A 24,039-nucleotide genomic window follows, 5' to 3' on the forward strand; every position below is an offset into this window, starting at 1 on the left:
AGTTCTGGTCACCGAGTGTTGGCTTGTTCGGGTTGTGTAGGGGGATGTACGCATACATACACAAAGTCGCTTCCGGAAATAGCTGTGGCACCCGTGATGGAAATTCCCTTCCACAGAGCCTGGGTGCTGTCTGAGGCCAGGATGCACTGGCCCACAGTTCCCATGTCCCATTCTGCCCTTCGTCTCCATCCGTACTGGCTTCCACACCCCCTAACGTGGACAGCGCCGCCAGTTCTCCCACTTTCAGCCAGAACCTGGGAGCAGGCATGCACAGCTCAGCGTGCGTAATCAAATGAGGTGTGCACGACTCACCGCCCAGACCGCATGAGGGTCGCTCCGGTAGGCTCACAGGCCATGTCTGGGAGGGGCGGGCCGGCACACTGTTCACAGCCTGCAGGTGGGAGGCAGGCTGGGGTGGGAGTCTCCCTGGGTACCTGACATCACAGCCTGCCTGGGCTCTGACCACTGGTGCCTTAACATTCCTTCAGTGTCTGTACGGCAATGGCTTCACTTTATTTGGACCAAATTTCCCTAAAGAATTGCTGTGTTTCTGAAAGGGACCCATTCCAGGTCCCCCTGCCCCTCCCACCTCCAGCGCCGGTTTGCTTTTTGTAGATCTGAATCACCCACAACAGAACTCCCATGACAAACAGGTCACAGACCTACCTTTGGGGGTAGATGGGACAGGGTGGGGGATGACAGCCACCTGGGCACTTTGCTTCTGTGTTAAAAGAACTGCAAGGTGGGAGCCAGCATCAGGCTGAGGGCAGCAGCTGGACCCAGTGGCCCTGCAGCTGTGTTTATAACATGGACACTGGCTCCTGCCACCCGGAAGCCTGCTGGGTTTATTTGTTGGTAGTGGCCGTGTCTAGTTTGCATTCCTTTGCTAATACAATACCTCCTTTAAAAAAAGTAAACGTACGTCATAGCCCCTGCCCCTCGGCTCCAAGTGATCTCAGGACATCTTGTTCTGTCCACACCCGCCCACACAATGACCCATAAGGGTCACTGCTCCTCTTCCCGTTGTTTTTCAGAAGAGGAAAATGAGGACAGGGGAAGTAGAGAGACAGGCCCACAGGGAAGGCTGAAAGTACTGAGCACCAGCCATGTTGGGATCCACTTGGTCATCAGAATCTTGTTCAATCTCAAACCAACAGGGGAAGTAGGCATGCTTGTCCTCCACTCTTAGCTTCTTATGCCCAGGAAGGTGGATCATCTACCCGCGGGCACACAGCCAATGATATGTGGCTCCAAACCCAGTCTAACACCTCCTCAGTGCCCATGCTCACTTCATACACTGCATCCTTCAAGTGCCGGGCGCTGAAGGCAAGTGCCTCCACGCTGAAGCCTCTCTCAGCTGTGGGCAGGTGCACAAGAAATGCCCAGGAATCTGACCACACATCCACTGATCACATCTCTAGTTGCATGTTTTCACACAATGTGTACACAACCTCTTGTTCATTCAGCAACTGTGAATGAATGAATTCAGCAACTTCCCGTATCCCAACTGTGTCAAGGACTCAACTGGGTGCTACACATGTGGGGTTTACTGCCCTCTAGAAGGTCAGCAGTCCAGGGACAGGACACACACATATGTGAAGGAAGCATTATGGACCTTCACTAGGTTTTCACAGAAGTTCTTACAAAACTGATGAACTTATTTTCATTTTACCCTGCAACTCCCACGGTACTGACCTCACCATACTCTACACATTCTGTGAATTTAGAAAATAAAGTCTCTCTTCAAGGTATTGCCACCATGAAGCCACTTTAGGTCAAAATGGGATGGGGGCACAGTTCATTAATTCTGCAATTACTAGCACCTACTGTTTGCCCCTTTGGTAGCCAGAGGAGGAGGTTTAATGAGGGACACAGGCAGCTTGTTTCAGTCCATGTCATTAATCAGATACTCTGATTAACAACATATGTTGTTGTGCCCGCTGGAGTCCAGGCTAGACCTACACCAAACCCCAGTTAAGGGTGTGCCCTGGGGGCACTGGTGTGGCAGGAAGGGCTAGGTTGCAGTTGCCTGTCCCCATGGGAAGGCCACCTCCCCTAGGCACTGGTCCATGATGCCATATGGATCATTTAAAGAGGGCCCTTCAGAGGTTAGGGAGCAGTCACCGTTGCTAACCCCTTAGAGTTTAATTCACTGTATGGATTCCTGTTCAGGCATCAGCTCATCTCTGGTTTGAACTCTAAGCATGAGGATTTTCAAGACCTAGAGCTCCTTGTCCTCCTGTTCTCCCTTCTACCTGGAGATGAGATGTGGGTGTGGACAGCGAGGGAAAACAGTGCCTGCAGCAGCCACGTGCCCCTAAGTGCGCGACAGATCGGGGATTCAGGAAGAGCTCTGGCCCTGCAGCAGAGCCGCTTTCAGTTCTCCCCAGGGGCCGTGGTGTCCTGGGTCCTGGTGGGGCTTGAGTGGGGACCTGCGACCCTAGGTGACTTACCAAGGCTGGCAGTGCACTCAGACCCTGTTCCCTCTCCATCCTCGCCTGCACAGGGTGGAAGACACACCACCTCGCCCATCCACACACACCAAGCAGGGGGAGCTTCACCCATTCCCTTGTCTGTGTGTGCACAGATCTTTTCCGAAGAGCTTCTAGAAAAGCCCCTGAGAGCACTGTGGGATGTAAAGCAATGACCGAGACACAGGTGCCCTTGGGAGCCTTATAATGTGGGAGTACTTCAGCTGCCCCAACCCTAGTGACATCTGCACCCCCATACATTCAGATACATGACATTTTGCATACCAATTTCAGGAAAAGGGAAAGAGCCCTGGATGGAAAGGGGGCAGGAGGTCCACCCCTGACTCCCCCAGTTATCTCCCTGCCTATGGGCAAGTTTCTTTGCTGTGCAACTCAAGTTTTCCTGCAAAATAGGAGAAGTATTTGGCATACCTGAAATTGGTATGCAAGTGGTACACCTCCCGCTGAAGCCCGGGAACTAGAAGGTGAAGCAGCCCTACCTCAGTCAGTACCATGGTCCACCTTCTCCCTATCAGAGAATGGATTCTAAAAATCTTACAAAGTTGGCTCGGTTCTGGATTTGGTAAATCACACAGCCTTGGAGACAGGTCCCTGGACCAGGATGGTCCAGCAGTGCTACAGGTGTGCAGAAGTGTCTCTTCCAATGGGGAGCACTTCATAGTCGACCCCAGACTTTAAAAAGGATTTCCTTACCTCCTCTCAAAGAGGGCATGGGGATTAATTGTGCAAAGAGCCAGACTGCCACCACTTACTTAGATGAGTGACCTTGTCAAGCTGCTGAACCTCTCTCTGCCTCCATGTTTTCATCCATAAAATGGGAACACTGATGTCCTTCCCTTGTAGGGTTCCCATGAAGATTAAATGAGGTAATGCATGTAAAACACTTAAAACCTTGCCTAGCACAAGATAAGTATCATATAAATATTTGCTACTCCTTTTACCATCACCTCCCTGATAGCCATGGTGGACAGAGCAGCCAGGCAAGTGGATCCACTGTGAGCCCCTGGACAGCAGTGGACGTGCGGGGTGGGAGCTCCAGCCCCGGCTCCCCAAGTCATCTCCCTGACCGTGAGCAAGACTCTCTGCCTCTGGGCTCCTCAGTTTCTCTCAGCTGAAAAATAGGAGCTGAGACTAATTTGTCTCTAAAGCCTCGTCAAGCTAGAAACTGTTGGTGAGTCCCTGATCTTTGCAGCTCGACAGATAGATACGAAGAGCAGAGAACACTTCTCAGTCCCCATAAGCAGGGGAGAGCAGAGCACCGCCTCCTCCTAGAAGGGGGCGTGGCCTTGCTCCTGCGGCCCCTCCCACCCTCCCTGACCCACAGACCCCAGACCTGCTAGCCGGGCATGTGGTGCAATACTGGGGAAATGCTGCGGTCCGGACTTAATGCCAAGACTTCCACATCCCATTTGACTCATATTCCTTGCATTCCCGGCATAAACTCCGCTTGGTCATGGTATGTAATATTTTTTCTATGTTGCTGGCTTCAGTTTGCTGGTATTTTGTTGAGGATTTTTACATCTACATGTATAAAAGATACTAATCTGTATAGTTTTCTTGTGATATCTTTGGTATTGGTATGAGGGTAATAATAGCCTCAAAGAATGAGTTGAGAAGCATTTCTTCCTCTTCTGTTTTATGGAAGCGTTTGTGAAGAATTGGGGGTTAATTCTATAAAAATTTGGTAGAATTCACTAGTGAAACAATTTAGCCCTGAGCTTTTCTTTGTGGGTTGTTTTGTGATAACGAATTCCCTCACTGCTTATTATGGGTCTAGTCCGATTTGCTATTTCTTCTCAAGTCAGTTTCAGTGGTATGTATCTTTCCAGGAATTTTTCTGTCTCTCAAAGTGACCTCACTTGGTGCCATTGCTCCATCAGTCTTATGTCTGTATTGTTTTATTATGGAGAAAAATAAAGGAGGAAAGGTTAAGCACTGAAAAGATAAAAACAGAAAATGAGAGTAATTGGTAAAACTGAAGGGAAAGGGAAGCAGCAGCCCTGGGCCTTGGTGAGAGGGAAGAAACTGCAGAGTGAGCCGGGAGGGGAACTGGTGTTTGTGTTTTCCTGAGGGTGAGTGAAATGCATGTGACTCCCCGATGAGGGGGCTGGGAGACTCCTGCAGAGGGGAGGGACCTCCAGCAAGGCTGGTGTCCTGCACCTCGGCTCTGCTTTGAGGAGTGCTAGGATTAAGAAAGGTGTATACCCAACAGCTTCCAGGAGTTGTCAAAATATGGAAAGGTGGGATGAAATGTTTCAAGACTGACAGTGAAACTAATTCTTTGGGGCAAATTTTAATGTTCCGTCCGTTTGACTTGCTTAGCCTGCCCCCAACAGAGGCCCCAACCAAGAACGTCATGGGGAGCCAGCCCACGAGGCCGGGCAGTGCCTGCAGTGCCTGCCGGAGGAACCCGGAGCCTTTCGGTTTTCTAGACTCTGATGCAACAGCAGACCCCCAGGGCACTTCCCTTCTGCTCTCTGGGAGACCTGCATCTTCACGAAGCAATTGGTCACAATTTGCCAAGCAATCCACCCTCTTCCTTTTCATTTATTTATTTCATTTTGTGGCTATAATTAGAGCTCACAATCAATCAAAAAAAGTTTTGTGTTCCAAACCCCAGTTAGACAGATGTGAAAACTAATGCACATATCCCTTAATGTTGAACGTGTGAGAATCACAAGGTGAATTTCAGGCAGTTGTAAAAAATGTAACCAGGTTTATTCTATACAGAATCATGTTGTGTCAAGCAGGTCTCTGCTGGGGTTTATCACTCTGCAGTCCACTGTGTTACCAATACTGGTACTGTTATTGCAAGGATCATCTCATTTAATTCCCGCAACAACCTGCAGGGTATCCCCCTTTTACAGAGCATGAAACTGAGGCTTTAAAACAATGCCTGACTTGCTCAAAGTCACACAGCTGGTGATTCAGGCTGGGGGTGTCTTCCACCACACAATATATTCCAATTTAAAAATCCGGCAAGGTAGTGTCAGCTGAACCTCTTCGGATCTGGCTCTTACGTGTGGCAGCTGAGCTTACTGCAGTCCGGTGGGCCTCGGCACATTAAAATCACACTACTGATACCCTGAGTCCAGTTAAGTCAGAATCCCTAGGTGGGGGCCCAGGCATTGGTATTGTTGTAAACCTGGAAGTGATTTTAATGGGCAGCCAACTTTGAAAACTACCACCATAGCCTTCAGATTCTCTTGCACTCTCCCAAAGTTTGGGTTAAAAGGAATGTTTTTTGAGCCATATTTTGCTATGGCACAAAGAAAGATTCTTTTATTTTGAAAACCCTTAGATTTATCTGGCTGAACTACCACACAATCTATTCAGACAAACAGGTACATGGAGATTAAAACAGAATGTGCTATCATATGCAAGGCTGGGGAGTTGTGTGAAGTCCAGGAAGGAATCCTTAGGTTTCAGGCAAAGCTTCGAGAAGACAGGACATCTGAGCTAAATACTGAAAGAGGAGTTACAATGAATTAGCTACTCAAAGGTGGAACAGGTGTCCAAGCAGAGCACCTGCAGAATCCAGGTTTACGTAGGGAAGCTGCGTGCTTGTGCAGAACAGGAAGACTGTGTTACCAGGATGTGGGCTGCAAAGTGGGCCTTGGAGGGGGCTAAGGTAAGAGAGGGGACATGGGAAGGGCCTTGGGTGCCTCCTAACCAGTGTGGATTCTGTTCTGTAAATGGCACGGAGCCATTGCAGAGACTCAGTTCAGTGGGCAGTACCATCAAATTTTCATTTGGAGTGAATGGGGCTGGCAATAGTGGAGGAGCCCAGGAGGCTGTGTGAGTGGGGGGATGCATGCTGGCATGGAGACAGGGAAGGAGAGGAAGGCCCTCACGGGAGGCCCGGTGACAAGGGGGCTGGCCATGACAGCGGAGGTGGGTTCAAAGAAGAGGCAGCCTTTGTCCGGGACTTGGAGATGGAGTCGGTATGGAGGTCTGGGTGAGGGGAGCCAAGGAAACCTTTAGCTTGGTGACAGGGTGATTATACAAGTCACCAATAGGAAAAATAAGAGGAGGGTCAATTAGGTGAAGCTGGCATTTGGGTGCCTATGGATACCTGGGGCTGGTGCAGAGGTACTCTGCAGGGTTTTGTTTACCCATGCTTTTGAAAGAATGACCTGGATTGTAGCAATTCACTCTGAAATAGTAGAGATGTGAATCAATTCCATTTTTCTAGAAATATCAATCTGGCATTTTAAAAACTATAAGACTTGCCCATGCTCATCATCTGAGATTCTAATCCAGTTCCATCTCACATGCTGGCAGATTATTTTTTGAAATTAGCATTCTTTTCTTTTCCTAAATTCCTCTCCACCCACCCCACTCAACTCTGCCCCCACCATGTCAGTGATGTTCCCCATCTAATTGGATACTAGTGAGATAATAGAACAGGGTGTTTCTGGAAGATAATGGAGGGAGAGGCATTGCAAATAGATGGATTTAAGTACTCAGTACTGTGGGGAAAGATAGAAGGGGAGGGACATGGGATCTGAACCCCTGGGACCCCACTGGCCAGCTCTGACACTGGGGCTGGGTGGTCATAGGCAAGCCCCTTACTCCCAAGAGCCTTAAATTCCTAAACTGAAATGAAAAAGACGGGGTGATGTTCTCCTCCCTGGAGTGTGGTTGGCCGACTGAGATCCCATCTGTTTCTTCCTCTGGCGCCAGTTTATAACAGGGCCTGGCACACAGTAGGTGCCTGTCCACTGTTCAGCTGAATGTGTGTACTGGTTTCCCCCCCAGGGGTGTGCTCATGGGGGGTTCTGAACAAATGTTAGTTTGCTCCTGTCTTTGTTCTTATGCTTCATTCCTTCCTTCCTCCAATTCTGTCACAACTGTAAAAGGCTCTGCTCTGAATGTAGAACTGGGAGCTACAGGGAAGGCATTCTCTGTGCTGTGACAGGGCAATGGGGCTTCCTGAAGTGGTGCTCTTGGGAGGGCCAAGAGACCAGAGGTCATGGTCATTTTACCTATTAGATACTGTGAACCAAGTGCCCCTGTGTTTTTCCAGGGACTAAGAACATTTTCAAGAATCAAAAAAAAAAAATGATAAACTCTATAACACAAAAGCTGCAAAACCAAAATTAATAAATGTTTCATGTCTACAAGACACATGAATAGCTCAACTTCATTGATCACTGAATGTAGCACTCATGAAAGTTTCATTATATTTTAGAAATGATTTGTAGTTGGTTTTTTCTCACTTTGTAGGAATTCCCAAGCACACATATGATTACATAGAAATCATTACTGATTGTAAGTGAGTTGCTCACAGATAAATGTAAAAGTTCACTGACCTGGAGCACTGAGATCCTTTTGTCTCATGCTGACTTCGTTATCAGAGACAGGTTTCCACTCAGCCTAAGGCTGGGAGAAACTTGTTTGGTCCCACGGCTCCGACCCACCACTGAGAATGCCCTCAATACATTAGGACTTACGCAGGAGAGGCTGGAGAAAGCTCTCACTGGGAAAAAGACGAGACGTGTTCTGTGAGACTGACACAGGGTGGGCCAAGACCAGAAGGTATGCCCTTCTGGGAAGGAGGCTCTGCTCCATCCAAGAGGGAAGTGCCCAACACCCAGAGCCCATGGCAGACCAGCACCCTACCCCAGAGACATCGTGGGGGCGGGAGGGAGTTAGCACCCCCAGCCGTGTTGGACAGAGGAGGACAGCATCCATGGGAGGGCTGAGCATTGACCTTTAGGGTCCCTTCCAGAGCGGATCGTGTTGGACAGACCTCTGCCATCCAGGGCCTCCATCCTATTCCGTCTTGTCAATGGGCCAGTGAATGTCACCCTGCCAGATACGGTTGCATTCTCCTGTGCATTTATAGGCCGTTCAAGCACTAAAGAATGTGCCTTTTTATTATTTCCATTGTTCAGTACGGGCTTCTGTGGGGTAAGCAGCATGGTTACATGGGCACAGAGAGAGAAGACAGTCATGTGCAGGCAGCGTTGACACTAAACAGAACGTGAAGCTTGATGTGTCTCCAGCCCCCTCTCGTCTTTCCAGTTGATTCATCACACTGGCTCAGGGTTTACCATATCCCATACAGTTCCAGCTTGTAACTTATCAGGTGCTGTTCCAGGGCTTGGACATAGATAACTCATGCTGACTCTCACAACAACCCTGAGGCTAGTACTGATGTCATCCTCATTTTACAGATTCATAAAACTGAGGCTCAGAGAACTTCAGTAAATTTGCCTAGTGCAGGCTTTGCAATTTGATGCTGTAATCCATGGTCTTAACCGTACACTATACTAACCACAATAGACTGTGTGTAAAGTGATTTTCTCCCCCCATACTTTCAGTCTCCACAACCCATTTTCCTCACTTTCTGTCCCCTATCAAAATCTACTCTTAAGAAAAGGTCTTTCATCCATCATTTACACTGTAAAGGAAATTTAAGCCAGATTTCTGGGGTATATAAATTTCAATTTTGAATGAAAGTATTTACTCCCTCTTAAAAGCATTTAGGGCTTTAATAATAATAATAATAGTAATTGAATGCTTTAATGCTGTCACTCAGCATTAAGCTGTATGTCCCCATTGTATGGGGTATGGTAGTTGGTTTCAATAAATGTTGGCAAAATGAGTGAGAGAGAGAGAGAGAGAGAGAGCTCCTCTGTGCCAGGTTCTAGGCTAAGTGCTTTGCACATGTTATTGTCTCATTTAATGCTCCCAAAACCTCTGAGGAGACTGAGGCTCAGGAGAGCTAAGTGTATGACAGAGCTAACCAGTGGCTGAGCTGAGATCTTGTCCTTGACGATCCGAGTCCAAGAGTAGGTCTCTTAAACCCCACCCAGAGTCCCTGGGGCGGGAAGGTCCTGCAGAGCAGAGTGGCAGGGAGCTCCTCCATGGCTGAGGAAGTCACACCGCCCAGGCCTTTCCTGCTCAAGGAGGTATGGCTTTGCCACAGTCAGTCACAAAGCCAGGCTGTCGAACTAAATACGCAGTTTCTCCATAATATAACTTACAACTTGACCAGGTACATGTCTGGAAGCATCTTCAAATGTCTGCACTGTTACAAATGCCCGTTTTAATCAATGACAGATAAAGTTAACTCTTTTTTTCTCTCCACTTCCTGCCGTAAGCCCAAACCATTTTGCAGCACTTCAGACTAGTCTAGTCCGAGTGCTAAAGGTTTGTTCAGAGGGAAACATATCAGTACCCAAGTGCATTATGGACCTCGTCCCAGGGTGATCTGCACTATTAAGCTGCTCAGAGTTTGTTCTGTTTCTTTGATCTCAAAGGTATCATTTTTTCATCAAATTGAGACATTTTTGGCCATTATGTCTTCAATTTTCTTTGCACTTCATCTCATTCTCCCTCTTCCTGGCCTCCAATCACTCATGTTAGACCCTTTGATATTGACCTTGAGGACAGAACTTCTGTGTAGTTTTTTTTTTTATTTCAAACTTTCTCAGTTCTTCAAATTGGATAATTTGTTTTGATCTGTTTGATGTTCACCAATTATTCTGCCATCTCCAACCTACTGTCAAGCTCATTCAGAGAATTCTTCATTTGGTTCCTATACCTTTTCATTTTAGAACTTTCATTTGGTTCTTTTCACTTCTCTGCTGAGATTCCCTCTCCATTTACTTATCGAGACCATATTTTTCTATAATCATTTGACATGATTAGGCTTAAAGTCTTTATCTGCCAAGTATATCTGGGCTGTTTTGGATTTGCTGTCGGCTTTTTTTCTTGACTGTGGATCATATTTTCCCATTTATGTCTATTGATATTTTACTGAATACTGGACATTTTAGATAATATTATGGAGACGGTTTTGTTACCTTCTTCTGAAGAGTATTGATTCTTATTGTAGCAAACAGTTTTTTGATTACTGGCTAATCATCTTGGACTTGTGTAGGTTTGTGGTATATTTTGTGTGTACAGATCTATGAAAAGTTCCAGATGTTTCTCAGGCCCCTCTAATTTGGAAGAATTCAACCTGCAAATTCTGTCTCCCTCAAAGATCTAGTCAGTGTTTGATGCAGGCTTTTCAAGGGCTTCTCCAGGGTTTCATTTTAGGGCATGAGTCTTACTTCTAAGGCACAGCCTTCCTCATGCCGTAGGTGGATCCCAGGGTTGTTAACGAGGCAGTGGAGGTGTTAAGGAGATCTGTGTCCCCAGTACTACTTTCCTCAAGTTCTAGGGTCTCTCAGCCCCATTGCAGCTGCTGTCCTGTCAGCTTTGTGGTGGGACTCATCTTGCACGTGCATGGCACAGCCTCTGGCCACAGACGTGTGAGCACCCCACTGGGACTTCTGCCCCCCCCACCTCTGCACAGCATCCTCTTCTCCAGTGCCTGCCCTACAGATCCAGCCGCTTCAGCTTCCCCACCCTCTGGTCTCTGCCTTCTCCATGCAGCCAAACAACTGTGTTCCGCTCAGATGCCAGCCTGTACCCTGGCTGGGAAATTTCCCCCAAGAAAAGTGCTGGTTGACTGTGGGGCTCACCCCATGAGTTTGCCTTCTCCCGGATTGCAGCCTTGCACAGTCCGCTGTGTGCTGTTGGAAACTGCTTGCCTCATACATTTAGCCAGTTTGATATACTCCCCTGCAGGCAGAGGGAGTATTAGCCCGGAATTGGTTATCCATCATTCATGGGGATAGAAGGCATGTGTCTCTGGTTAGAGGACCATTGCAGCTGCATTCCCATATGCCCCAGGCACACATTTTTATTATCCACTCTACCAACAATAAATACTGAACTAACCATGGGACATGAACACTCTTACCTAAAAGTATTTCCAGGGTTTACCTTGAAGGAAGAGCATTTGGAGACAGATACAGCCTGTTATGTTCACTTGGAGAGGAAGAAAGGCTGCAGGGAAAGAAGTCCTGGGTATCTTCAGTCAAATGTTTGCCTGTTACTTTATTTTAGGACCAAAGTCCAGATCAGAAAGGTATTTCCTGAATAGGAATAGTGATCCCAGGGAAATCTGTGGTCTTTTAGAAAATAGAAATAAAGGCTTTAAGTGGTAGATAAACACACTGCTATTGCAGGACAGAAGAATTTGGTAAATATTAGCTGGCATCAAAGTACCTATGGAGGCCTTACTTATTATCTCAAAAATAGGAATATTCACTGTAAACTTACTATCTCCCATAACTTGGGATGGGGATGGTTATTTAGTGCCTAGGTGATCTTCCCTCTACTACAAATTCCCAAAAAGAAAATATTAGAGAAGTAATGAAGTGGCATTTAGAGCATCCAGTGGTGCATGTAACCCCAGTTCGGCCTCGGTCGTGTGAACACGTGTGGAATTCTGAGGGGTCACCCTGGAACTTTGCACACATAACTCCAGAGCCAACCGAGGATCATATTTTCATTATTCCTATTTTTCTCAATTTTGTTTTAATTTGATTTCCTTAATAATTTAATTATTACCTAATATTGAAGTTCTTTCCATGACAATATGTGTATGCAACCAGTTTTTAGTGTGTATAACTCATTTTACTGACAAATAATTTAAGTTCTGTATAGCATCAGGATTGTAGCTTATGTTAACATCTGGCCCTTGTAGCTACAAAGGTCCTTTGGGATCAAGTGCAAAACATGAAGATTGTAACATAGTATATCACTGTTGGAATTTTTTTTTTGGAAAATAATTTGCTTCTTTATTTAACCAAATGTTTAAATCACCCTTACTCCAGTATCTGAATAAGACTAAATCTAGCAGTTGCCTGATTTATTAAACTAGTATTGCAGAACTCTCCATGCATAATCTGGACAATCAAATATAGCAGAAAAAAATAACTGAAGCAAACTTAAATGACAATGTTAAGTAAAAAACAAATAGGAAGCTGTCCTCCTAACCTATATTTTAGGTGGATTTTCTATGTTTATGGTGTTTTTAAAACTGTGAATGAGCACACCTAAGGCCCTGAAACATGCTTCACACATGCAGAGATAAATGCTGCCTGATGCTAATACTCTTGACAGAATTGGAGCAAAGGAAATAAATAATTTTCCTCATTCCTAATCTGTATACAAGACCACCTAGAAAACTCCTAGTTTTGCTTTTAGCAGCATTTAATCTGCACGTTACGTTTATTTCAGACAAGTCAGCTAGAGTAAAATAAAATGTATTCCAACATGAGCAATTTTACTTGAAAATCTGCAGAAACAAAAAATAAATTATCTCTGTGGTGTTTTTAAATTGTAACATTAAGCAATAATGCAACATCCGAACATCTGAAACCATAAACTTCTGTGCAAGCTAAATGCCAGTGCCTCCCCTGGGCAGTAAATCAGCCAGCCGTCACAGTGACTTACTGCAACCACAGCAAATGCCCTAGCACTCCAAACAGTATTAGTTTTATGCTGCCAACAGAAGGATCTTTTCATGGACACTCTTACAAACTATCAGATTTATCTCCTGTTAGTACTCAATATTTGGATGCTTTTTTACCTTAAAAATTGCAAATTTCATATGGTTCAACCTACTATTTGGTAACTATGCACCTTTAAAGGGTTGTTTTGGAATGAAAACATGAGTCTCTCAATTTCCTGCCCATAGTCAATGGATTGTCACTGTCCATTATCCAGGTGGTTGGTTATTTTTCTCTTAAGGTTATATAACTGGTTAGGTAAATTACTATAACTAATGGCTTCCTGATGTCAGTGCTGGAAGATAAAACCTGCTACCAAGTTGTAGAGAAGAAAAGGAAGCAGTGATGTCTCCCCCTACTGGTTGGAGAAAAGAATCCTTAAATAAAAAGCCCGGAACGCCCGCGGTGGCCGGTCGAGCTTAGAGAAAGTAGATGGGTAAGAAGAAAGAGGAGAAAAGAAGAATAAGAAGTAAAAAAGAGGAGAGAGGAGAAAAAGAGAAGTGGAAGAAATCTCTGGAGGGGACTGAGAAGAGAATTATTGAGACCCGAGAGAAAGAAAATGATGTAGAAATTAAGTAAAATTTAAATAAAACTAAGTAACAAGAAATGGGCAAACAAGACTTAGAAGTAAAGGTAAAAAGGAGGAGGTTAAGAACATTATTTCACAGGTCATCTCTGCAGTCCCCTGTAAAAACAGACCATTTTCTCCCTTGAAGTTCTCAAGTGAGAATTGCAACCGTGAAGGTTTATTAACCATCCTCCTTGGAATTTTGGCAGTATGCAGAGCATAAAAAAACAGGTATCCCCTAACCAGTGAGTTTTTTCTAAGATGTTCAAAGCATGCAAAGTTAATATTAAAAGAATTACAAATTCCACTGTGTAGAGTCATTGCACAATCCATGGCTGGAATTTAATAAAATCTGTAGTCATCCTGTTATAAGTCAATAGAAGGTTGATATGGACAACATCCTGTAGCAGAAAGCCTGGTCTTGGGGTACCCCCAAATGGGATCAGTCTAAAGGGAAATTTGAATGGAGCAAACTGTTTTTCAAAGTCATGGATTACAGCAAGCTTTAGACACTTAGGTTCGTGGTCCTGGGAATGGTCTCACTGAGATAACTGCCTGGAACAAAACCACAGAAGGAGAAGCAGGGCAGAGAAGAGGCTAGTGATTAATATGAAAGCAGTCCTTATAGCAAAGGAAATATCCAAAACTATACTCAGAAAGACTGTCATCTTTTAAAATATTTAAAGAGACCTATGGAGAAGAGGTCCTTGAAGTCAGATATCACAAGTCAGAGTTCAAATTAGTCATTTTGAAAAGATTTCTGAGTGACTTATATTTAGATTTTTTTTAATGGGTTAGGCTAAATATTTTCTTTCACATAAAGTTCTTAAACTTTACCCCTGGGAAGGTGGGGAGCATTTTCAACAGGGTCCTGGCCGGAGGGTCAGTACGAATTTGTTACAGTTGTTCTTAGCAAGTTGTTCTTAGTCAGTTTGGCCAGGAGAAAGCGTCAAGAGGTGTGTGCAGGAGTGGACCCAGGTTTAGAGAGAACTGAGTCACATGATTTGGAGCCCTCTTTAAGACAACATAGGCAAGGAATAAGGCCCCGGAGGGGGCTGTGCAAGCAAGGGGCCCTTGAACTTAAGCATCATAGCTTCAAATTAAATCCACACTTCTAGGCGCACACTGTCCAGTTCAAGGCAGCAAGTGATGTTCACAGTGCAAAGTTGCAGCAAGCCTGTGGAGCTCCCAGTGAGCAGGAGCTCTTCCAAAAGGCGGCTGTTGGCAGCCGCTTTATCCCAGGAGGTTCTGGTGTGAGCCCATGAGCTCTACTGGAGGGGAGTGATCAGAGACCAGGAAAAGGGCAAGTGACCAGGAGAGATGGAGGGAGAACGAGAGTGGGGAGCCCTCCCCACCTCATGCTTGTGCCACCTGACCTTGAAGATCCAGCTCTGACCTCTAACACATTTCTCTGTGAGTCTGTAGGAGTCAGTCAGAAATACCTGGGCTGATTCCTAAAATAGAATTTGCCAATTCGTTGTTAATAACGAAAGCCTTCTTTGGGTCAACAGAGACAAGTAAATCTGATTTGCAGTTCCAACTTTCCTGAGAGCTGAGGATGCTGTGTGGACAGAGATATGAGAAGGGCGGGGGCTCCAAAAGTGAGGCTGAGAACAAGATTCCATCCTCCAGAAGAGGTCTGCTCTCTGCAGGGGTGCTCGGCCCCTGCGGTCTTTGGCTGTAGGAGTTACCAGAAGCAGAGCCAGAAAGGGTTCTAAATGGTGATTTTCATAAAACATTCTTTGCAAAGCACAATATAGCCAAAGCCCTGGGATTGTTTCCAGAAGATGAATGTTTAATCAGGACAGTCGCTCGTCTCTGCCTCTGCCTTGTCAAGACTGAAGCCAAATGAAGGATGAGAGTGTGAGCAAAACCTGCACAGGCCAGGGTGTCTGCAGCCACAGCCGTGGGCTCAGCATCTCGCAGCAGAACGGTGGCTGCGGTGGCTGCAGTTCCAGACGAGGGCAAGGAGCCACCCAGCCGCCTACAAGGAAAGCACTGCTATGGCAAAAATGGTTTGGGGGAGGGCTGGGCAAGTGAACACGCGAAGTGACTCCAGGCACCAATGGTTGGCCCCTTCCAGCACTTTGTCAGGGCAGTTTCCCCCCTCAGCAGCCCCCACTCACTCCTTTCTCACCCTTTCCCCAGCTTCTGGGGTTTCTAAGTTCCCTCAAGTGGGATGAAGTGGAAAGTGAGGATCTCCCCTCTCTAAAGCTCCCTGGAGCGCCAAGTCTTTGAACTTCTAAACGCTGTGAATTCCTTAGCAATGCAGCCCTTCCACCTGCTCCTCTAGATGCCGGCCTACTGCCTCTTGTGATTTTAGAAAGAAACCCATCCGGTCGGAAGGAGCAAGCCCAGCCACAGGTGCAGGGTCCAGCGTACTGAAGGTCTTGAGCAAGCCACCCACCCTTCTGAGACTCAGGGTCTTCATTTGTAAAGAGGGGAAAGACGTTTGTTCTAAGAACTTCTGAGAAACAGAGTAGATAAGAGCACATAGAAGAAGAGGAAACATCTTGTAAACTGTTGGCATTCTGTCAGGCTTATAAACACCACAAAAGCTCAATTGATGGTTCTTGAAGCTGAAAACTTAGCAGTGGGGATTCTAGGCCTTTTAGGAATGGTGTGAGCAGACCCTCAAGGGCTCCTGTCATTCCAGAATTTTTCTTTCTTTTTGTGGTAAAATATACGTAACAAAATTTACCATTTTAACCATTTTTAAGTGTACAGTTCAGTGGTCCAAAGTACAGTCACACTGTTAGTTGAACATCAGACCACCACCTTCTCCAGAACCATTTCATTTTGCAAAACTGAAACTCCGTGCCCATTAGACACTGACTCTCCTTCCCTCCTCCCATAGGCCTTGGCTGCCACCCTTCTACTTTCTGTCTCTGTGAGTGTGCCCACTCCAGGCACCTCAGATAGGTGGAATCACACAGTGTTTGTCCTTTGGTGATGGGCTTATTTCACTTGGTGTTACATCCTCAGGGTTCACACATGTTGTAGCAAGTATCAGAATTTCATTCCTTTTTACAGCTCAGTTATATTCCATCGTCTCTGTATACGTCTTATTTGTCCATTCATCCATCAATGGACCTTTTGGCTATTGTGAATAATGCTGCCCATTATGCCCAGGACATGTATGCCCAGATCTCTGTATTTTTGAAATAATATTGTAGAAGTGGTTTCTTACCAGCTGTTTATCAGAAGCCGCCATCTCAGACGGCTGCAGGTGGTGAAGCCCGTGACTCTGTCCACAAGGTTCTTTTTAAATGAGGTCCTGTCTGCAACCAGGGCCAGGAGCACTGTGGCCTGTGGCTGCATGTTACTACCTGGACACCTGTGGGTGATTATTAGGTGGAGTGGCTTACTGAGGTCTTGGTATTTACCACGTGCTGTGTGTCTCCAAATGAAACCAGCTACTGTGCACCCTCTCTGCCCCTGTCTATAGTGTTACTAATGGGTTTCTCTCTTTCTCGCATCCCGCCCTCCCTCTGCCCCTGTGCCCCCTTCCCTCCCCACCCCCTGCCCATCTCATCTCTGCCTTCTCTTTGCTGGCTCCCTCCTGCAACCCAGTGCGACCAAGACCAGTGCATTCAGAGCACCAAATTCGTTTTGCAGGCCGCGGCCACACCCCTCCTGCAGAGTGAGCCCAGCCTCACCAGCGACGAGCTGCACCTGCCTGGAAAGCCGGGCCTGGGCACGCCCTGCACCAGCCTGACACTTGGGCAGCCCACGCCACCCTCCTCCATGCCCAACCTCAGCACGGAGGCCGTGCTCACAGACATACTGCCCCTGAAAGAGGAGCACATGGGCCACCAGTTCCTGACTCCAGAGGAGGCGCCCTCGCCCCCCAGGATGCTGGCAGGCAGCCCCCTGGCCCACAGCCGCACCATGCACGTCCTGGGCCTACCCAGCCAGGACTCTCTGCATGAAGACTCCGTGCGCGGCCTGGTGAAACTCAGCTCTGTGTGACCTTGGGGCCCCACCAGGGGCTGCAGCCCGTGGGAGCGAGCAGAGAGGGTACGCCCCACAGCAGCTTTCCCAGGACCCTGGGGCACAAAGGGCCTGGGGCACAAAGACCACTCGGAGAAGAAATGGATGCCCTTCTGATGACAGAGATGGGCAGGACCCAAAGGCTTACAGCTTGATTTTATTTAAATTTACATCTCCACCCTGACCACTTTGATTACAATGAAAATAAAGAAGTAGCTATTTTCAGGCATTTGGAATATGAAGGGTGGGCTTGGGGAGGGACAAGCCTCGGTGGGGCAGCAGTGAGAGTCTGGCAGGAAAGGGCAGTGCCTGATGGGACGCTGCGTGGCGCTCTCGTGACAGACACCTGGAAGAGTTCTGACACTGTGGTCAGACTGAAATTGCACTTAAGTGTTATGCAACTAATATTTGAAATAGACATGCCATTCCATTTGTTAATTAAAAAAGAAAAAAACCTAAAGGGAAACATCGACCAGATGTGGATTTGCATGCCACGCTGCCGTTTGTGGACAGTGGTGTTGGTATTCAGAAGGACAGGCTGCTCTGTCTGTTAATTTTGTGAACTTTCAAGTGCTGTTTTATGGGAAGACAGAGCAGCAAACCACAACTAATGGACAAAGCCATCCCTCGCCAGCCTATTCAGCTTCATTAGCTATGGGCAGGTGGCCCCGGGGCTGCAGAAGGCTGCAGGGGTCTTATTCTATGGAGTACCAGTTAACCTTCTGTTCAGTAGTTAGGCAAGTCCTGTGTTGTACCACACCCACCACAGTCTCCACCTCCTTATGTGACCAAACTTCCTGTGGACAGCCAATAAAATGACATCCTCTGTTATTCTGGATCTGCGTACAGTTATCCTTGACAGCTTAAGTGATATCAAAGTCATCTGGAGGGGCCTGCGGAGTTCCGTTTCCTGGAAGTAACCCCAGCAACGTATGGGCCCCCAAGATCCTAAACTCAGATCTTTGACTTATCTGGTGTTTATGGCATGATTTCTTAGGTAAGAGTGTAGCTCTCCATCAATTTTTTTTTCTTTTAATCATCACTTTTTGACACAGTGCTAGCGGAATTTGCTCCGCATTTGTAGATTAGGGCAGTTAATCTCTGGCAGGGAGCAGGGCGGGGGTGCTCAGAAGAGGAGCTGCCATGGGGCCGTCTGCTCAGGTTTGGGCTGTGTTACTACTGTGTCACCAGTGCTCCAAATGAGCAGCCTAAGGTCTTAGTGAAGCTCTCAGAAAATGAGAAACCGGCTTACAGTTGAGCCAAGGTCACGTAGATCGCCTCTCTTACCTAAACACTAGTCAGAATGGAATTAAGCAAATCCATTTCGTTCATGTTTGTTTATCACCTAGGAGGGAGCTGGCTTTGTACTTAAGGAGTAAGTCACCTCACAGGGACTCGGCAAGCTTCTGTCCTTGCTTCTTTCTAGACGAAATATCCAACAGCCAAAGCTACTCAAGTTCAAAGTCATGCTCTTGCTCCTCAAACCTTACAAAAGACAAGATGTGTTGATCAGTGACACAAGAAGCTGCAACCAGTTTGCATATGTGGGAAAAGGCTGTTTCTTCTGAGAGTTGCCATTTTATATGGAAAGGGAGGGAGGAAAGAGAAAGAGAAGCACATTACATCACGGTGGCTTTGAACCATCTTTATTTTTCATATCGTGTATACAAGTAGAAAATGGGAAAGGTAAATTATCTGTAGCCCTTTTTTTATGTTCTGGATCTCCTAACTGCTTGTGCCCACTTGGAATTTATAACAAGGGGGTACAGAGCCCCTCGTACCACACACACTCACCATCAACACCACACAGGGTGTCTCGTTGCCTGCACTGCCTGTGAGCAAAAGGCAACAGCCCCACCATGTGCCTTCCACGTTCCCAAGCCCTCTCTGCTCTGTGCCTCCTCCCATCTGCTCCCCAGGGACCCCGGACAGAGCTGGCCCTATGAGAAGAGAAGGAGAGTTCAGGTCTCACCAGTATCTGTGAGGCCCAGTCCGTTCCCAGCTGCTTCTCCTGGAAGACAAAGATAACGGGCTTCGGGGTCTTTTCATATCTAATATTGTCTAATTCAGTGGTTGCTGATTGGCCATGAGCCACTCTTCTTTTTACCTTATGAAAAAGTCCAAGAAACAAGGATCATTATTCATTTATCTTTGCATAATGAATATTTACTTAATATCTCTTACCAATCCTCCACCCTCAATCCCTTTCCCTGTATTCACTTGACATCATTAAGCAAAGGGGGGATTGGGGATTTTGGTGAAACAAATCAAGGCTGTTCAGAGTCCAAGAGGGAGATTAACTTGAATGGGTCAATTTGCTAAGACAATTAACTTCTTAAAAGCCCACCCCAGAGAGAGACCCACAGCCCTTTACTCTGTGGTCTGGAAAAACAGAGTCCGCAAATGGACCGCTGTGCACCCAGAGCTCCTGTCTTGCTATTGGGTGGAGGGCTGGTTTCAGGACAGTAGGCTTGCGTGGTGATGGGTCTGCATTTTCCATTAACTGATATATAAATATATATATATATATATATATATTTAATGTTGAGTGGTTCTATCTAGCTGTCGCTGAGTAGACCTTGATCTTTCTAAATTCTGTCAGTGAGTTATGGATTGATTGCATGCTAGCTATAAAACATAATATAAATATTTTACCATGCTATTAAAGTTTGGACCATTATCAAATAAACACATACACTCTCATTTTGTAGTTTAAAAATTCATCTACATTCATTCTCCTAGGAGTTATCTGGGGTCTGCCAGCTTCCCAGGCACTTGAAGGCTGAATTTAGCCTGAATGCTCTGGTCCCAAGGAAGGATGCCAGATGGAGCATCAGGGCAACCGGCAGCCTGCATCTAAAAGGCATAGTGACACGTCATTCTGTGCCTGGGGAGAACTGGCCTGCCGTTTGTGCCATGCTCACTTGAAAAATGCTCACTCCAGCTTTCAAATGCAACCATGTCAGTCTGTGGGAATGATCCCATATCCCCTCCTTGTCCCAGCAAAACACTGAATACCAGTTCTGGTCTGGAAGAACACACAGGAGAATCTTCTCAGAGCTCTTCCCACCCCTGTGAGTGCAGGGTGCTTTCACTGTTGTGCTGAGGATCACTGCTAGGGTTCAACCCCAGCACAAACCCCGTTTTATGAACCATGTTCTTAGTGAGATCTGAGCAGTTCAGGCCCCCTTGTGGCTTTGAAATCCTCTTAGCTCTTCATGCCTTAGGCCTGGGCCTTCTCATCTTATTTAACAGCAAGAAAAATGGATTTCCCAAAATTGGCAGTAGTGTCTGCAGCCCTGGGGCTTGTGATGGCATCATCAGGGAAATGTTGAAACTCTGGCCTTTCAGGGCCACCGTTCAGGACATGCAGAGTCCTCTGAAGGGCACATCCGATGGGCTCCTCTGCAGGTCTCAGAGCCTCCTTGTCCCCACTCCAGCAAACTCTATAACATGGCTGCACCCTTCTGCGCTCAGCCCAAGAGCCACTCTCCTCACCAGTAACCCAGGGCTGCTCCACTAAGCTTATGGTTAGCTAGACGGTGTCAGGGATTTGCAGCAGTTGTTCAAGGAACGTTTCCAAAGTTGGTTGTCTTTAATTCATCCACATGAATACACTGGTTAGCCCATTCAGTTCTTGATCAGGTAAGAAGAGAATAAAGGGAACACATGTTAAATATACTTTTCTGATCAATGCCTTATAACTTTTGAAGCTGAGCCTGAATCAAATTGATGTTTACACTTTTTATTAAGCACCTATGAGTTATAGGAGTCTAGCATATTCTTGTCCAAATGAGAGAGCCTTTCCCCAGGAATTCTTATTCCTGCTGGTTCCCTTCCCCCATCCCTGGAGGTCTGTGTATGGTATTTTGTGCTGTTTTCCATGTTACCTCGTTTAAAAAACTGCCTCTCATTTGTTCCCTTGAAATGTGTATCTCTCTGTCTTATGAGAACAAGTTATCATTGAAATATTAAATAAATTGAAGCATCATTTTCTTTCAAATAAATGTTAAGATACACTAACAGTTTTTGTAACTCAGTAAATCCTTCCTGCTTGCCCATTGTGTATGGCCTGATAATACAACCAAGATGGATTTTCAAATAAGAATGGTTAGTACATTAATCCAGCGGTTAGTACATTAACTAAAAATAATCAGGAAGTTGAAGATAGTTTTCAGAGCAATTGAATGCCCAGCAGCCACAAAACTAGATAAATGACCTCAACTAGAATTATTTTTTCAACCTCATAAACCCTAGGAATTGCATATGGAATGTATTGGAAAGCAGATGAGCATTGTGCTAATGCAAAGACTTTTCTTCTATCAGTTGTTGACTTTTTAAAAGATTCTTGGCATTGCTGATGAAGATATGAATGAACAACTCTCTACTTGCCCTTGACATTTTAAGATGGATAGTTAAACTGAGAGGCCATATGCTGTATCTAAAGAGATATCTTCTCTGGGTTATACATGAATGGCAATGGTTTTAGCCTGCAGTTAAAAAAAAAAAAGGTTGAAGCCTCACTAGCATTTACCCAGGGCATTCTGGGTTGATATTTCACGATTGTCAAATATTTTGGCATGAAAGGGGAAAAAATATTTTTAAACACTTACTAGATTCAAAGCCCTAAGTCTGAACAATGAAGAACACAACATAACACATAACGTTGCGTGTTTTCAGAGATAGTTATGCTTATTTAAGTGCCTTTCATGTTTTATTCAATGTTTGTAGAATTGATCTTAAACCTGAAATGAATTAGGAAAATATTTTCCTCCTTCAATAACAACTGCTAATGGCATCAAATACAAACCTCAGTCTTTATAAGATAGATACTGTCAAGGTCAACAAGCTGTAGGGACGAGCAGGATCAACTCGCACAAAATGGATTTGCAGTATGTAGACATTCATACAGATAATGGGGTTTTCTGATCATAGTTTCCTACAGCTGTGATTATAAACTTTTTCAACTCACAAATGACTTTAGAGCAATGTGGAACTTAACCCCCTAGTGTAGTTGTTGTATGTTCCATCTTCTAACACACACACACACACACGGCCTCCAATTTCACCAGATAGGAATTATGTTTGGCTGTTAGTAACAAAAGCCCCAAATAACAGAGGCTTAGGCAAAGAGCTATCTTTCTGTCATTTAAAGTAAGTCCAGAAGGGGACAATCCGGGTCAGCGGTGGCTCCATAATGTCATTAATGTCCTGACCTCTTTCTGTTCTGCCATTCTCAGCACTGGCTTTCATCCTTGAGGTCATTTCAGGGTCACAGGAGAGCTGCTGCAGGCCCAGCGATCAAAACCATATTCCAGGAAGGAAAAAAGGAAAAAGTGGGAGGAGCAAGATGGGCATACAACACTGGTTCGCTATGAAGAGCTTTCTCTGATTTCTTCATAGCCAAAGTTGACTCACATGATCACCTCTGGCTGCAAAAAAATGCTGGGAAATGTCTTGTTTGGGGCACATTGTTGCCTCAAATAATATTAGGATTCTGTTAGTAAGGAAGAAGGGAAAAATGAGTATTTGCTAGATAATCACAGTTGAAAACCTTGCCTCCTCCTTTGAAATATGAGATCCTCTAGCTTGAGCTCTCTCGTCCATTCTCCTCTCCACCAGAAAAGCTCTGTCTTCATCCACTTTTTTCTCCCTTTAGAGAGAGTTCCTGCTACTAAAGTAGGCTTGACCTCGTCTCTTCCATGACCTCTAATGTCCAGATCCTACTCTCTCCATCTTCAATTTCTCTCTTTCCATTAGTTGCTTTTTGTAGGCCACCAAATCTTTCTTCTATTAAAAGTGAACAAACAAAAACCTCTTCCTGTAGGTCATCCCCACGTTCCCTTTAAGGCACACTTTTGAGTCAGGCTCTCCAAGGTCTCCAATGGTCAGATCCATGGCTTTGGTCTGTGTTCTCTTTGAGATCTCAGAAGTATGTGACATTGCGGAGCTGCAGCAGCCGACGGAGCTGGAGGCAGAAGGCAAGCTGCCGCTGGGTGACCTCTAGGGCGCCTTCTCACCCAAACCTTGGGGACTTTGCCACAGTGCTCCCCCACCTCGGCTCTAGGACACAGCTGCCTTTATTCTAGTTGGCATTCTCCTTACGTTCTGCTTCCTTCTCACACCCCCAAAGTGAGGACACACCACATGGCCCGGTCCTCTGCCCTCTGCCCATGCTCCCCTCACTCCATGCCCTGCAGAGACCTCGCCATTCCCACGCCTTCTACTCTCACCTCTGCTGCGGACTCTCTCTCTCCCACATCTTCTCCCTCCCTCCCAAGCGCCAGCCCCACATCTGACCCAGCTGCCTGGTGGGAGAAAGCGCTTCGGGGAGGAGTCTGGCTCTGGCTTGCCTGCAAGTAGCTCTGTAACCCTGGGCGCCGGGCAGAGCCTCCAAGCCCCACGTGCACGCCTGTGGATGAGCTGTTGCTGGGATGGCTGTGCCGTTGGCTCCGTGTCTCCTTAGACGTCCCATCATCACCCCGAACCCAGAATGCTTGAAACCGAACTCACCCTCCTTTCTCCAGACCAGCCCTTCCTGTGGTTGCTGCTTCCCTTTTAGGTCCCAGCCTGAAAGCCCTGGAGGCCCCTAGCCCTCCCTTGCTCCACATTTCTGGTCAGGTGT

At 46.2% G+C, this 24,039-nt stretch overlaps 1 protein-coding gene across 4 annotated transcripts in view; it reads left to right on the top strand.

Moving 5' to 3' along the window:
- The window catches only part of ZDHHC14 (zDHHC palmitoyltransferase 14), a 255,031-nt gene extending 233,594 nt beyond the window's left edge, over nt 1–21,437 (top strand). For 3 of the 4 annotated variants that reach the window (XM_017657073.3, XM_037023546.2, XM_073219817.1), the window contains one exon: nt 16,995–21,437. In XM_017657073.3, coding sequence (XP_017512562.1) covers nt 16,995–17,393 — 399 coding nt within the window. In that variant the 3' untranslated portion in view covers nt 17,394–21,437. The remainder of the gene's footprint in view (nt 1–16,994) is intronic. The other variant, XM_017657074.3, reaches the window with a different exon arrangement.
- Nucleotides 21,438–24,039: the final 2,602 nt, after the last annotated feature.

This window comes from Manis javanica, chromosome 13 (assembly GCF_040802235.1).
Source record: "Manis javanica isolate MJ-LG chromosome 13, MJ_LKY, whole genome shotgun sequence".
In the NCBI taxonomy this organism is placed as follows: domain Eukaryota; kingdom Metazoa; phylum Chordata; class Mammalia; order Pholidota; family Manidae; genus Manis; species Manis javanica.